General features: G+C 45.6%; 1 protein-coding gene across 3 annotated transcripts in view; it reads right to left on the bottom strand.

The window, feature by feature from the left end:
* cacnb4a (calcium channel, voltage-dependent, beta 4a subunit) overlaps window positions 1-8,490 on the bottom strand; it is a gene marked incomplete at both ends in the record, with an annotated part of 31,281 nt that extends 22,791 nt beyond the window's left edge. For 2 of the 3 annotated variants that reach the window (XM_080018714.1, XM_080018715.1), the window contains 2 exons: window positions 6,471-6,554; window positions 8,428-8,490. In XM_080018714.1, coding sequence (XP_079874840.1) covers window positions 6,471-6,554; window positions 8,428-8,490 — 147 coding nt within the window. The remainder of the gene's footprint in view (window positions 1-6,470; window positions 6,555-8,427) is intronic. The other variant, XM_080018716.1, reaches the window with a different exon arrangement.
* Between the last annotated feature and the right edge of the window lie 5,316 nt (window positions 8,491-13,806).

Here is a 13,806-nt window from a genome sequence, read left to right as displayed (position 1 = left end):
CGCCTCCTGAGCGAACGGGGCGAAGAGCGGCGAAGAGGGATCAGCGACGGAGCGGCTCCGCGGAGGACGGATGGCGCTGTGGCGAGGAGGAGGAGGAGGGGGAGGAGGGGGGGGAGTGACAGCCCTGTTCCCCCTGAATCCACATGAAGGTACGAGAAGAGGCGACCGAGTGACTGTACCACGACAGCAGATGGAGGAGGAGGAGGAGGGAGAAAAAAAAAAAAAAAAAAAGGTGGGGTCCTTTTATGTTCCCGACAGCGTATTGGATATTATTGGCCCCGAGCCTTGCGAGCGTTGGTTCCCATTATGAGGCGGCCTGGTTGTCCCCAGAGGCAGAGCCGACCTGGCATTTTATCTGCCTTCCCCAGCAAACGGCGATAGGAGCCAATCCCTTTCGCCGGCACGGGGCTGATGACACGGGAGGGATGCTGCCTGCCGATTGGCCGGAGGACGCTCCAGTCAGCTCTGCTGGCTGGGAAGAAGGAAGAGGGGCGAGCGAGGAGAGAGAGAGAGAGAGAGAGCGAGAGGAGCTCCAGTGGAGTGTCAAACACCACTCCATCCTCAGAACTTTGTTTTGGTTTTGCATTGTTTTCATTTTTCCTCACTCGTTCTCTACTTTCCGCCTATCCCTCTCTTCCAGACACAATTCTGGAAAGCATCATTTTTTCAATTTCAAGGACTCCGCGCAAAACAAATAGAATCAATTTTCAATGTGATCTTTATTATTAAAATATAATATAATCTTAATCTCATTATATATATATATATATATATATATATATATATATATATATATATATATATATATATATATAGTATTAACCTCATTGTCATATACTATTATAAGTGTTCCCTGGCATAATTATATTTCCCTGGCATAATCAATATTCGTAAAAGTGATTCTGGAAGAAAAAAAACAAGGGGAATATCACATGTTTTCAATTATTGTGTTTTCAAGTAATTCTGCACAAAAGGGGCTATTTTCAAGGTTTTTCAGTACTCAAATTTCTGAGGACAAAATTCAAGAACTTTGCACGCCCCAAGGACTTGATAAGAACCCTGGTGTGTGTGTGTGTGTGTGTGTGTGTTCGTCTGTGTGTGTGTGTGTGTCTGTGTGAGTGGAGTTCAGTATCTGTGTTTTAGTGTCAATGTGCACATGTATGGTTTTCTCCCGTGTGTGTGCGCGTGTGTGCAGTTCAGTATCTGTGTTTTAGAGTCAATGTGCACATGTATGGTTTTCTCCCCTGCGCGCGTGTGTGTGTGTGTGTGTGTGTGTGTGTGTGTGTGTGTGTGTGTGTGTGTGTGTGTGTGCTCAAGCCCTCTCCCTTTAGCCCGTGTCACATAATTCACAGTCGGACACAGCCCTCCGTCATAGGTGAATGGCTGAGCAATGATACATAAAATGGGAGCTTGACCTGATGTGGTGGTCGCTCCCTTTGCTATACTGACACGGCGGCCAGGTTTCCTGTCATTACATCTTCATGAACGCACCGGGGCCGTAAAAAAGACCATCAGTCCGCGGACGTCTTGGCTCACTGAAATAAAGTGACAACGGGGTCAAGAGGGGAACCGCAGATCGGAAGCTCATATTTGATCGGGAATAATATGATGCTCTGTATAATGCTGTTTAATGCAAGGAATGAAGCGAAAAGGTGGTGTGTATGAAGCCTTGGAATACGACAGACCATTTAACACAAAGCCCCATTAAAGATAGGGCATTGAATCTATTTGAATATTATCTTAGGTAATAACTTGTATATAAAAGAACATTTAGGAACGTATAACAAAAATAAACAACAACAACAATAATAATAATAATAATAATAATAATAATAATAATAATAAAATAGAGGTGGAAAACACAGGTTAATAAGGAAATTAGTGAACTTGAACTAAAAAAAATGTCAAAAAGAGAAATAAATCTGCATGATTTAAAATTTTAAATAAAATAAAGTCAAATCAAATCAATCAAATAGAAATAGTTCCATTTGCCTGTAATTCTGGTAGGTTCCCATTTTTGGATATCCTGCAGTGATGCACCACCGCCCTCTGCTGTTCCACATAGGTATGACGCTCACACCTGCTGAACGAGCAGCTTGACAGACTGCATGTCCATCTGCTTCACTACACTGACTGTAGTGATCAGGCTGTTCTGCCTCCGGAAGAGCCTGAATTGCTTGCTCCGTAAATTTAAATAAGCGCAGGAAACGCTCTTTCTGATTATGCTCCGTGCCATCTCGATAACATCACACAGTTGATGTCAACAATCTTTCGGCCACAAATTTGTGCTGCAGACCTTATGTTCAGGTAAGACTTTTAAATTGCATGAAAGGAGCGTTTTCAGTGGACAAACCCATTTGCAAAAGTAGACTGTGCTGTGGCCACAACGGGACGCATATGGTCGGCAACAATGTATGCTGTGCAGTGAAATGATGCCCACTTGGCATTCGGGGACCTTATGTGCTAACCCAGCAGCCTGTAGTGTTGACACAAGGCTGAATGGATCCACAAATTCATGCTGTTTATGCCAAAATCCTGATCCAGCCATCTGCATGTCAGCAGAAGTGTCGATTTCTGTCTTGCCAATCACGGTTCTTAGCTGCTGCAGCGCTGGCCGTGTCATTCGGAGATGCCCTTCTGCTGCTTGAAACAGCTGTTATTTAAAGTCTGGCCCTCCTCCTCTAATCAAGCCCATTCTTCCTCCCCGATACGTTCAGAGCCTTTGCATATCAGAAAGAAAGAAACGCTAAATCAGCCATCCAGGTTAATGGATTTTGAAAGAAAGAAAGAAAGAAAGAAAGAAAGAAAGAAAGAAAGAATTTTAGATATGCCATACTGTGTGGCATACCGACATACCCATTTTTGGGTCATATCTTGAACAGACTGCAGAGCACTATAGATCTTTTCCACGGCTCAACTCACACTAAAGCTGTAGTGTGAGTCGTGTACCAGTAACGTCAAATTGGTATGGAAACCTGTGTAGTAGTACCGTAGTTTAGGTCCAAAACCATACTATATAGAAATAGTACACAAAACTCCCAGGCTAACATACTACAGCCAGAACGCCAGAGAAGCCATCGTTATTTTTACTCACATACTAGAGCACGCTGGACGATACTACCATGTATGTACTACATAGTGCACCATTTCGGACGCAGGAATTGTCAACAGAACAGAATAAAGTGTATATTATAGAGTATATTGTTGAAAAGCTCTTACAGCAGCTGAGGCTGTAGAAAATGGATTTTGTTTGGGTTTGATTAAAGTGAACATGAAGGATGAAATGGATAAAATGAAGATATTACGATTAAGGAACTGCATTCTCTGTCAATGTGGTGCTTTCATTTATTTGATTTGATTTTCCCCATCGCAAACGACTAAAAGGTTGTCTACATGCTTTTGTCTTATTTGGTGGGTTTTTTTCCCCCCCCACACGGTGACACAGATCCAGTCACACGGTGCAAAACGGCCATTGTAGGCGACGTCACCGGCAGCTCGGGAAGAGCCGGGCGGGGCCGGGCCGCCCGGTGTTTGGCTGCCGGTGGGAGGGACAGCAGGGTGGCCGAGCCGCGGAGCAGCCGCATCATGTGACTCAGGAATTAAATGTCGGCGTGTTGTTGAGTTGGGACATGTGCCCCATAGAAACAGATTAACCTTGTGAAAAACAAAAGCCCTTTTCTTATCACTTTGCCGGCCAGGCACTGAAAATAATGAAGTTAAACGGACAATGCAATTCAATTCCATTTCTGAATTACAATGGTAGCCTTCTTCAACCTTCCTCCTCCGGAAAAGGGATTTATTTTCTTTTTTCATGAACCTACTAAATTGCTCGGATTTGCATGGCGGACGTCTGTGGATGACACGTCAGCGAACCTTAATTGGGAATCCTCAGAAGGGGCATTGATGTTGAGGTCATCTCCAGGCCGCCGCTGCTTTGAGCCAGCGACGTCGTTTTGTTTTTGTCGGGTTGGCCTTTGTTCTCGCTCGGCAGTTCTGACACAAAATCCCCGTCTGCGTTTGAGGAAGAAGCCCCAGAAAACCAAGCCAAACCAGCGAGTCTGTGGTCCGCTCCGATAAGAAAACAATGCCGGACGCTCGGCTCGCCGGTGATTTCCCCGCAGAGCACGGGAGCGCGATCGGCTCGGCCGATCTTCAAGGTTGCGTTACGGCGGATTATTGGATTATTTCGAGTGGGAAACATCTGCAAGGTTCAGGGGACCTCCTCCTCCTCCTCCTCTTATCCCCTATGGGTCAGGGGTCAGAGGACCTTCGACATGATGTTTGAGCTCCATCTGTGGGAATCAGTTTTCTACCAGTACCAAGATATTGTATATACTGTGTGTATACTGTTTATATATACATATATATAGGTGGTGCAGAATGGAGTGTGTGTGTGTGTGTGTGTGTGTGTGTGTGTGTGTGTGTATATATATATATAAATAAATACACACACACACACACACACACACACACACACACACACACACACACACACACACACAGCTACTCCTGATTTATGTATGTATGTATATATATATATATATATATATATATATATATATATATATATATATATATATACATATATTATTCAGGAGTAGCAGAATGGAGTGTGTGTGTGTATATATATACATACATACACACACACATACACACATACACACACACACACATATATATATACATATATACACACATATATACACACACACACACACACACACACACAGTATACACACACAGTATACACACACAGTATACACACAGTGTGTGAGTTTGAGAGACAAATGGTGAACCTGTGACTGTACTTGTACATAGCAATACGTACAGAGCAATAATTTATCATTTATCATTTATACCCTATATACCCATACCAATAAGGTATCCTGTCCACAGAAAGTGAATTTTGTATATTATGCAAATTATTTGTGTAAATTTGAAACATTTTATTTCACTTTTTATTGTACCATTTTTCAAATTGTATTCTATTTTATTGTACTATTATTATTGTATTATCATTTTATTATACATTTTTGAGCTCTTTTTATGCCAATTGTCTGTGAAGAAACACACCGATCCTGCCCCAGGACAAATTCCTATGTAAATGAACTCGGCAGAATAAACTCATTCTGATTCTGAACATTGTCTTTGTTTCAATATTTCATTTGTCTTTCTTTTCAGGCTTTTCACTTTGTTATTTTGATACGTTCACTCAAACATGATTTACAGTCCCCTCTAAGGTACGGTGCCTTTCCGCCTCCAAACACCACAAGGGTCGTTCTAATGACATAAACAACGCCCCGCCGTGCGCACTCCATATTTAATGAGTAATGTCAACAGGATAAACATATACCACACCGCTGTGAGGCAGCGTGAGGGCAATTTTCGGGGCGAGACGGAAGTCCTCGTTAGCGCCGTGGCGTTTGAGTTGCCATCATTATCATCATCGGGTCGTTCGGTCTCTGCCGCACAAGATCCGGCCATCAAAGGCAGGGATGCAACAGAATACATCCCAGTGCTCAAAGAACACGCGCGAGGAAACTCCCCCTTGCGTGGACCGACCCACATGCAGCCTGTGGGCTGAAATAATGGGGACGAAACCTCAGTAGTTGACCGTCTGATGCGACGGCGGTTGGGTCAAGGAGAAAGCCAGAGGAGCTGCGAGCAGACTAAAAACGGTGGCTTCCTAACCTGGGGCCGGGGCCGTAATGTATTTGACGATTGGAGGCGTATGCTTCCTGATAATCAAACGCTGGTTCGAAAATCCACGAGTGTTAATGAATTGCAACAAAATCCACGACAACACCATACGTTCTAATGTATGGTGCGCCCTGAGAAACCCTGCTCTCTCCACCATGAAAATAGAACCAATTCAGACGAACCCCATCACCAGCGGCTGATAAAAAAAATTTAACGCATTGCGTCCTTTAAATATGGGCGTCTCTGATTGAATCAGGTTCGATTTAAGGGGTCTCCGAGGAAAAAGAGTGCCCTAGTCCGTGGTTCGGCAGCTACGATTCCCTTGTTCGCTTTCACGTGGCGGCTCGTCGACATTAATGAGCATATCCAGCCGGCGCTATTCTTACCCCTCATCCATGAATTATACATCACTGGTGGAAGCCTCATGAGCAGCTGAGCAGCCTGAATTCCCCCGTTGATGCGAATCAAGGCCGCCGATTCCCCCGAACGGCAGCGGTGGCCGCTGCGCCCGCTTCGCTGCTGTCTGTCTGAGGGCAGGAAGCGCTACGGTACATCCCATCCCAAATTTCTGTGTCTACAAAAAAAATCTACAAATGCTTCTTAAAAGGGATGACTTTACAGGTGCAGGAGACCACGTGTCCAAAAGCCAGCGGTGACTTTGCGTCATTTTTGCGGAACTCTCTATCGGTTTAGCTGCCGGCATTCGGGTGGAAGCAGACGCCGCGACCGCGTTGCTTTGTCGTGCTCAGCTGTAGTGTAGTGTGTCTGACCTGTCTGAGGATGAAGCTGGTGGAGGTGGTGCTGCCATCGGACCTCTTCAGTCGGCTGCGTCTGGAGTAGGTCCCTCTGTTGGTCTGGTGGAGGGGAGAGAGCCAAGCTCACCGGCAACATTCACGTCTGTCTTGTTAAAATAGGAGGATTTGTCGTCCCCCCCCCCTTTTATAGCACGCTCAAAGATGACATTTGTGCAGAGAAAACCCCAAGGGACGCCATGTTGGACATCCTGCGTCCTTGAAAGCTCTGGAAAAGCCTCTCCTAAGATCGACCCATGCTCGAATTAACTTGGAACGAGGCACCTATCATATTCTTCATATTCCACCCTTACCCACCCTATGACCCTCAGGATTCTTTGACCTGTTCTTTGACCCCCCCCGCCCCCCGGCACACTCTCATCGGTCTGTGGAAATGTCAATCCAACAGCCGGGAACACGAGACTCGGAAGTGGTCCTGACCGCGTGGAGGACGTCCACGTCTGCCGATGTGGCGGCTTCAGAGACCAAACCTGACGAATCGTACAAGTTTGGGGTATAGATGGGTTGGATACTGCCTCGGATAGCTGTGCAGGTGTGAGAGGAAACTGAAGTATTCTTCAACTAGTTCAGGTAAACCAAGGAAATGCCGGGCGTCGGTCAGGCGTCGTGGGTCAGTTGGCCAATTTGACATTTGGCCGCGAAACGTTACAAGAGCCCGGGTCCGAAACGACACCGCACGGACCATCTTAAAAACCTATTTTGTTTTATCCGGTTGTCTTGGGGTGAAAATGAATATTTACAGCCTATACAGCTTCGGTCGGTGCGACGCCCGAGGCGGTGAGACAATTGCTGATTCTGACTTTTTGGCCCGGCTGACCTCTCACTCTCTACCTTCGCGTCTTCACGGTTTTGCCGTTCTGCACTGCCTGTCAAACAGTCGCTCGCCGCCTCACGCCGACACACGCACAAGGAGCGAGTGCAGCTCATCAAAGGCACCTTCCCTACGGCGGCTCCGGCATCCGCGCGGCGTGGGTCGGACAAAGAAAGCGGTTCGTCCCTGGGCCGGGCCGGGCCGGGGGCGTCTTGCCCACCACGATGACCTTGGTTACGCGAAATCTACCCGGCGTTGCCTCACCCGGCTCCGGAGAGCGCTCCTGAAGCGCTCGGCCTTTGGCACGACACCAACCGTTTACCGGCACGGTGGACGGAACCGCCGGGGGAACGCTCAGGAAGCTCCTTGATCCACATCCGGAAAGGTTTGTGTTGAGCCATGACGCCGTGCGGCCTACCAGGGGGTAGACGGCGAGGTCAGGTGGTGGGCGCCGGGGCCGTAGCACAGAAGGAGTAGCCTAATTGAATTGTGCAGCTTTAGAGATAAACTGCGCCGCATTTTCCACTGTGTTGGCAAATGAACTCAACTGACCTCCCCCTTAGAAACACACTGGCCAACCTTGTTTGCTGGCGGGGGGGACGGACAAGAATCCAGTTCAGGTTCTCTCTTGTTTTATAAGTCTTGTCTACTTGCTTTATTTTTTATTTTTTTGGCTTCACTTTACTGGCCTCCCTGAATGACATCCGCCACCGTACCAACGCCTCCATTTGTTGAGAGTCTCGATTAATCCCTCGCCCATCAAACTCACTTGGGCCGAGTCAAATGGGTTCTATTTAAAAACGAGTCCCATATCTAAAACAATAAATAATTGAGCAGCCCATTTCATTTCTCTCACACCCACAACACGCTGCGGACCCGCGCCCCCTTTTTGATTGATGACGCCTAATGGGACCATTAGCGATGATTAACAACACGGAGAACCGGGTTCCCGGAGGGGGACGCTGCGGACGTGGAGGCGCGGAGACGCCGTCGCAAAAGAAAGGACAAACACGGCAATTTCACACGTAAACGAAGCCGGAGTTTAGACACTGAGGGGGACGGGACGGGACGGGAGAGGAGAGAGGTCGCGTCCGGAGTATTAACCTGGAAGACGGGCTTCTGCAGCGCCTCCCCAGCGCCGTGCCGGGTGTAGATGTGACGGGACATCTCGGCCAGTTCGTCGGTCCACGGTGGAGGCGGCCGCTCGCTGCCGCTCCACTGGAACTGCGGCTCCTGCGCGCCGTGCACTGCGGACTCCAGCTTCGCGCCGCCGTTTCGCGTCGAGTCGAAGAGTCGGACGTGGGAGCCCCGGCGCGGCGGACCGCTCAGCTTCCCTGCGCAGCGCGTTGTGCCGCCCGGTGGAGGTGTCCACCGGCGTGCGGACGAGTGACGCGAGACTCGAAAAACGATTCGTTCGCAGTGAACAAATGTTTTTTTTTTTTGTTTGTTTTTTTTTTCTTAACGACTCGGGCGTCGGGAGTCTCTCTGACAAAAGAGTGAATCGCGTCGTTTCACAAATTAAAAAGACTTGACTTAACGTCCAAAGCAAAAAGGGCGAATGCATTTGGCGTACATACCGAATGCGACTGACGTTACACGTTCTCGATTCCACCGTCATTCATCATTTTGACAGTGGGGAAATCATTTTTGTGACGCGCACTCTGCATTTTTCTGCCAAAATAAAATAAAAATAAAAATCTTGAGGAATGAGGGCACAGTCATTTTTTTGCCATCCGTAGCAAGCGTTCTCCCGCCTCAACCGATCCATTCTGACGGGATCGAACGTTTTAATTCCCACGCCCGACGGAGCTGAACCGACTCTCCCCGTCCCCCCCCCGCTCGCCGCTGTGAACATCGAACGACTCTTTTTTTTTGACGGAGCGACTCGTCGGGGACCGAGTCTCAAAAACACCGCGGAACCTTTCCCCGCCGGGCACCGCTTGCGCGCTGGGCCGGGCGCGCCCGCGCGTTGAGCTCCCGCGCCGCTCGCTGGCATCGACCGGGCCAAGTCGTCATCCGCGTCCTTGCGATGGTTATTCCATCATTTTCCCCACAAAACAGCTCTCGAACCCGTTGGAAGGAAACGTGAACTTAATTATTGACTGTTGTTGTTGAACGCAACGACAATAACTGTAATAATGATGAATGTTAATACCGTCGTCGTCGTGGAACTGGCAGGGCAGTTCTGCCATAGCTGTTCTCCCCCTGTATCTCTAATCCTGTATCTCCCACTAATCTTAATTCACTGCCAGCGTCAACTTTAGCGCCGTCACCACTACCGCGCCTTCTGACCGATTGACCACAGCCGTTGCTTCCTTTCCATATTACGACGGTCCCATTGATAACCTCGCAAACACATTTAAGGCTTTAGGCACAGTGGCACCACGAAGAATGAAATGGCGCGTTAGGAAAGCAACACCTTGGTTCGCCGATGGGGCCCGAGCACTTAAACCATCCTGTAGGAAACCTGAGCGTCAGTGGCGTGGGACTAAGCTTGGGGTGTTCCCTTAGGCATGGGGCCACAGTCTGCAGAACCAACTAACTACTAACTAGGTTAATCTGTCTTAATAAAAAAATCATCACATCCTTCCCACAGTGAGACAGGAGCAGGCACGGAGGCAGGTGGAGTAGATAACCTCGCACACCTTGATGCAGTATCTCTTGAAGCTCCATCACAGTTGGTAAGTGCAGCAAAACAGACAACATGCTTACCACAAGCATTCCCTGGAAAACTCGTTCAAGATCTGTTTCCCATTTTGGGACCCTCTATTCTTAATATTATGAACTCGTCTCTCTCCTCGGGCACTGTACCTTTGGCTTTTAGGTCAGCCATGATTATGACCCTCGCTTAAAAAAACCCAACCTCAACCCTGAGAGTCTTGGCAACTATAGGCCAGTCTCAAATCTACCCTCCATTTCCAAAGTTCTTGGAAAAAAATCGTAGCACAACAGATTACTAATCGCATGTCCTCCCGTGATCTATTTGAATTATTTGAGTCCAGATTCAGAGCACTTCACTGCACTGAGACGGCCCTCACAAAAGTGGTCAATGATCTTTAATTAGCAATGGACGCCGACACCTCCTCAGTCGTACTATTGCTCAACTTCAGCGCTGCCTTTGATGCTGTTGATCATAACCTACTGATAGATCGCCTCGACACGTGTATTGGCAGTAGATGTTTGGCACATTCCTGTTTTCAATCTTATCTTTCCGAGAGGACACAGCGTGTACTTCATGGCAATGTGACCTCTGAGAATTGTAATGTCCTGCAGGGTTTGGTGCTTGGTCCTATATTGTTTAGTATCTATAAGTTGTAACTCGGAGATATCAGACGCAAATATCACTTCAGCTTTCATTGTTGACATGCTGGTTATTAGTCCTGCCAGACACAGGCGCCGGTTCAAAGGTACCACTCTGAACTTTGATAACTGCATTATTACCCAAAGTAACTCAGCAAAAATAAAATTGGCGTTATATTGTACCCCACTCCCTCTTTTCAACTGCATATTGAAAACAGGCTGCTCAGACCGACCTGGATGGGACCTGATGAGGAAGTCTAGCTTTAACGTTGCATGGTATAGAAATACAATCACCTCTGATTTGTCATATTATATTATTAACGCTCCCCACTCGGCATCCACTGCAGCCTGGTCATGCTGGAAGGGGGGTTCCTCCTTCTGTGGCCCCTTCTCAAGGTTTGTGCATTTTTTCCCCATAGGGTTTCTGGGAGATGCAGCTTAGGGGATGCAGCTCATTTCAGTGTGAACTGTGGGTTTATGAAGCCCTTCGAGACTGTGTTGTGATTAAAGGCTGCGTAAATAAAGTTGACTTAACTATGAATATAAAAAATTATATTAATTATTATTTAAGAATAAAATCATTATTTTAATTAATAATATATGTGACCAATATTATAGCCAACCCCCTTTTGATTGTTCAGGATCCCTTTAAAGTATTGGTTCCCTTCTTTTATAACCGTTCACTTTAGGGGTGTCTGAAATCATATGACAAGATTCTTCCAGGCATGAATATGGGAAATATATTGTAATATTTGAAATTATGGGTAAAAAGGATACATAAATGGTCCGACCCCCCCGACCAGCCGTTTTTACCTCTTTTGGGGCGGTCCAAGTCTTAGTCCAAGTATTAGAGGGATCAGACCCCCCCAATCTCCCCTATAATTCACCCTTTAGATTTAAGACTTAAAAACACCCTGTTAAATCCCCTTTTCAAAAACAGGAAGTTCACAATATACTCAGACTCTTTATATGTTAAACTGAGGAAAAGAAAGTTGAAAAGTTGTGCTGCTTCCTGCTGTAGCTAACATTAGGCAGCAGTTGGAAACAAAGTTGTTTTAAAGAAAATGTGATAGCAAAGTGTAATTTAAAACATGTAAAAAGAATAAATAAAACACACTAAAACCTATGTTATGTGCCAAGGTCCTGCTGTCGAAAACGTTTTTCAGTTTGTTTTGGTTGTCTTAAATGTTGTATATTATGTCTTTATATAACAGATACAATAGGCCCAACAGTATTCCCGTTATCACAACGTTATAAAGCTGCTAAAAGAGTCAAGATGGGGAACCATCAAAAGGCCAGGCTGAATGAATAAATCATTGGCGCGTCACCTGGGTAACGACGGTCAGACATTCTGCAGAGAGCCGGTCGTGCACGGCGGGCAGCCTCCCCGTGGGAGAGAGGAGCAGGGCCAGGTGAGAAGCCCCCCTCAGAAGATACTGAAGGTTATATTGCTCAGGTTTCCCCTGCTTAACATGCAGGGTGTTTTGAGTGAATCGATAACGGGTGACATTCCGCGAGCACTTAAACCTACCCCCTGTGGTGGTGCTTAAAAGTCAACGAACAAGGCAACTCGCCCATCGTTCAGCACTCTGTGCTAGATGCTTATTGTTTGGTTGCATCAGTGGCAACTCTTCTTCGCGTCCAAGCCAACCAATAAAATCCTCTAGAGTAGTGTTTCTCTAATAGGGGCATTGCAAAATGTATTGGTTACATGTAGTTTTAAAAACACATGACGCACATGCAGTACATAATTTGTTGATTTTATTTTTCTCCCTACTATTGCCAGTGAAGGGGGTACTCAGCGTAATCGAAGATCTTAGAGAGGGTTCGCTACTAAAAAATGAGAACCACTGACCTTGAGCAGTGGTTCTCAACCCTTTTGCATACTGTATCAAGGACCCTACATTGGACACACATTAGGCCATAGTAGCCACTGGGGACCCCCTGAAACCTCTTGAAGGACTCCTTGAGGACCCTAGACCCCAAATTGAGAACCACTGCCGAAAAAAGGCAACGTTGCTGTATGCTTTTGTCGCCCATAACATTTTCTATGTTTCCTTTCCTCAGATTTGGCTTTACCAGCTTGAGTTCCCTCTAGGCATAAGGATCTACTTTATTAGAGCCAATAAACTCTTTTGTGAAAATATCAAATGATAATTGTTATTTTAACAGAACGTTGCAAATACTGTTACAACAATACTATGAGCAAATTCATGCACATGATCACATTGACCACGCGCAGCATATGCACAAATACAAACCAAATTCTAACTAGGCCAATGTCTTTAATCTTCAGTCTTCCTTAACCATCTGCCTCTAGTAATTATATAACAGTAATTACTGTAGAAGACTCCAAATGTGGATTAAAAAAAGCGAGATCCCAAGACTATTTAGACAGGGTTTTTTTTATATTTCAAACAATATCGTAGTTTTCTGCATTACAAATTTTAAAATGATGGATACAGGAATTTTCCCTGGAATATTTTAAATATATAGAACTCTAGATACAGCAGCATCTAATACAGAAGTCATCTTCAAAAGTTGCTTTTTCTTGTCATATTTTGATTTCTAAAGAAAACAAGGCATCCAGTGGTACATAAATGTTGTACAAAATTAAGGTGCAATGCTGATGCTGACAAAACCAGATATCTTACATCTAATATACAATATGCTTTTAACATCAGGCAAGGAAAGAAAAAAAATGTAGACAGTTATTACTAGAATCACATCCTTATCAAGCGATAGAAAACAGATTGTAGAGACGTTTGAATTTTAGGATCTCTAGCAACCATTCATATTAAAGTTAGTATTCTGAAATTGTAAAAAAAAAAAAAAAAAAGTAATGAGATTTTGCCTGGATATTAAAAAAGGAAACGGATGAGAATAGTTATTTATACATTCTCCAAGCATGGAAGTAATGGCTATTATGTACCAATTAATATACAAATTTAAGTACAGGTGGTGTCATTTACAACTGTGACTATGAAAAGGTGTCGATGATGAGCGTGGCAATCGCTTGGATAAAATCTTAAATTACACAATCTGAAAACACAACTTCATAAACACCCGGGTTATACTGGAAGGGACTACCCGACATTCTGCGATGGTGACACTCAGCCAAGCCATCAGTCTGTCACGATAAAAGAAAGGGGAGTAAATTACCAAGGTGGTGTGGAAAATGAA

This window comes from Zeus faber (assembly GCF_960531495.2).
Source record: "Zeus faber genome assembly, chromosome: 18".
NCBI classification, from domain to species: Eukaryota; Metazoa; Chordata; class Actinopteri; order Zeiformes; family Zeidae; genus Zeus; species Zeus faber.
Note: the sequence above shows the minus strand (reverse complement) of the source record. Positions and strands in the feature narration are given on the sequence as shown.